The sequence below is a fragment of the Stegastes partitus genome, unplaced genomic scaffold (genome assembly GCF_000690725.1).
Source record: "Stegastes partitus isolate 25-593 unplaced genomic scaffold, Stegastes_partitus-1.0.2 Scaffold1755, whole genome shotgun sequence".
In the NCBI taxonomy this organism is placed as follows: Eukaryota; Metazoa; Chordata; class Actinopteri; family Pomacentridae; genus Stegastes; species Stegastes partitus.
The window spans coordinates 19,567-21,395 of NW_007579486.1; the positions used below are offsets into that span (position 1 = coordinate 19,567).

At 48.4% G+C, this 1,829-nt stretch overlaps 1 protein-coding gene across 1 annotated transcript in view; it reads right to left on the reverse strand.

Annotated features, from left to right (window-relative positions):
- ephb6 (eph receptor B6) overlaps positions 1-1,829 on the reverse strand; it is a 63,285-nt gene that overhangs the window by 16,822 nt on the left and 44,634 nt on the right. The window contains 2 exon segments of the mRNA XM_008302080.1: positions 283-791; positions 1,534-1,689. Of these exon segments, the coding sequence (XP_008300302.1) occupies positions 283-791; positions 1,534-1,689 (665 nt within the window).

The window sequence follows — 1,829 nt, forward strand, 5'->3', positions numbered from 1 at the left end:
CACAAAATGGTGACAAAAAGCAGAAAAGAACCTCAAAAATTCACAAATTTACAATAAAACAACCACAAAGAGACACAAAGAGGCAGAATGACCACAAAAACTCACAAAATTACCACAAAACTGCCACAGAATGAACACAAAAAGACCCAAAACGACCAAAGAGACACAAAACTACTGCCAAAAACCACAACTCTAAAAACAGACACAAAAATATTGAATTTCCCTTCTGGGATAAATAAAGTATTTTTCATTTCATTTCATTCCAAAAAGACACAAAAAGACATCAGAGACAAACAACAACAACAACAACAACAACAACAGAGATCCATCCATCCTGTCTCAATGTCAGGGCTCATTAAGAACCAATTAATTAATTAAACAAAGTGACGACACAGATACGTGCAAAACGACAGCAGAGACACAAACAACCACAAAGAGACAGAACGGCCACAAAAACTCACAGAACTAGCACAGAATTAACACAAAGTGGCCACAGAGGAGCACAAACCCTCTGCTCACCTGTATGAGGTAGGTGACCCGGGTCAGCAGGTTGTTCAGGGTGACCCTGGTCTGCCTCAGGTTGGTCTGGGCCGGGCTGAAGGTCACGCCCTCCCCGCACCACGAGCACAGCGCCGGGTTGGTGACGGCGGCCGACGGGCAGATCCGGCACACCACGCCGTACCACACCTCGCCGCGGCCGCCCATGTCCACCGGGGGGCGCCAGCGCAGCGACACGCCGCCGTCCCCGCTCTCGTACTCCCAGGACGGGGAGACGGGGGCCGACGGAGGGGCTGCAAGAGGAGACAGGAGGCATCCGGTGAGAAGATGAGGAAGACGTTCGACGACATCATGCCAGTCTCAGCTTCCCTCCACTGGCTCCCCGTCCGGTTTTAATGTTTGCTGATCACTTTTAAAGCTCGCCAGGTTCTGCTGACCCCTGATGATCCACCTCAGACCTTCAGGTAGATCCCTGCTGGTCGCTCCAGAGTCCAGGCTTGAATCTAAGGGAGCTTTCTCCATCAGGACGCCTCGACTTTGGAACGACCTGCCTGAGGAGGGGAAGCTGACGGAGTCTTCTAAAACTTAAAACCCACTTTTAGAGGTTTGCTTTTATGTGAAGTTCAAGTTTAGCTTTAACTGGCTTTAGCGTTCTATGCTGTATTTCTGTACCACTGACCTGTTTATTCTACAAGTTTTATTTTAATTTTAGCTGCCTGGTTCTTTGGTGTGATGTCGTCTTTAATTAACTTTTCATCTTTAATTCTTTAACTTTTAAACAGCCTAGTTGTTCTGTTGGATGTGTCCTTTGCTACCTAAACCTATTACTATTTTATTATTTCTGTTGTTTATTTTGTCTCCTTGACTGTCGAAGCACCTCGGGAACGCTGTGCTGTACAAACCAAGGTATTATATACTTATTTCTTCTTTTGTGAGAGAAATCCTCGTTTGAATCGGATCAGAACACGGACCCTGGCAGCCCAAACCGGCCCGCTGAGGCCCCACCGAGCAAACAAACGGACACACAAAGCTCACTTGTGCAGGCGGAGGAGTTGGCATCGCCGGCCGCCCGGTAGAACCCGCTGCGGCATTCACACATGCTGGATCCCTCCTGGCTGGTTCTGCTGTTGGACGGGCACACGGAGCAGGGAACCGAGCCCGGGACCGCCTTGAAGTAGCCCACGGGGCAGGCTGCAGAGAACCAAAGGAGGCAGTTTATTTACAGGGGAGGAAACAGCAGAACTAAACCTGAAGCTATGAGTTATTTATCATATCTGGACAGAATCTGGTCATCGGGTCAGAACACAAACAAGCCCAAAATAAAATGTTTA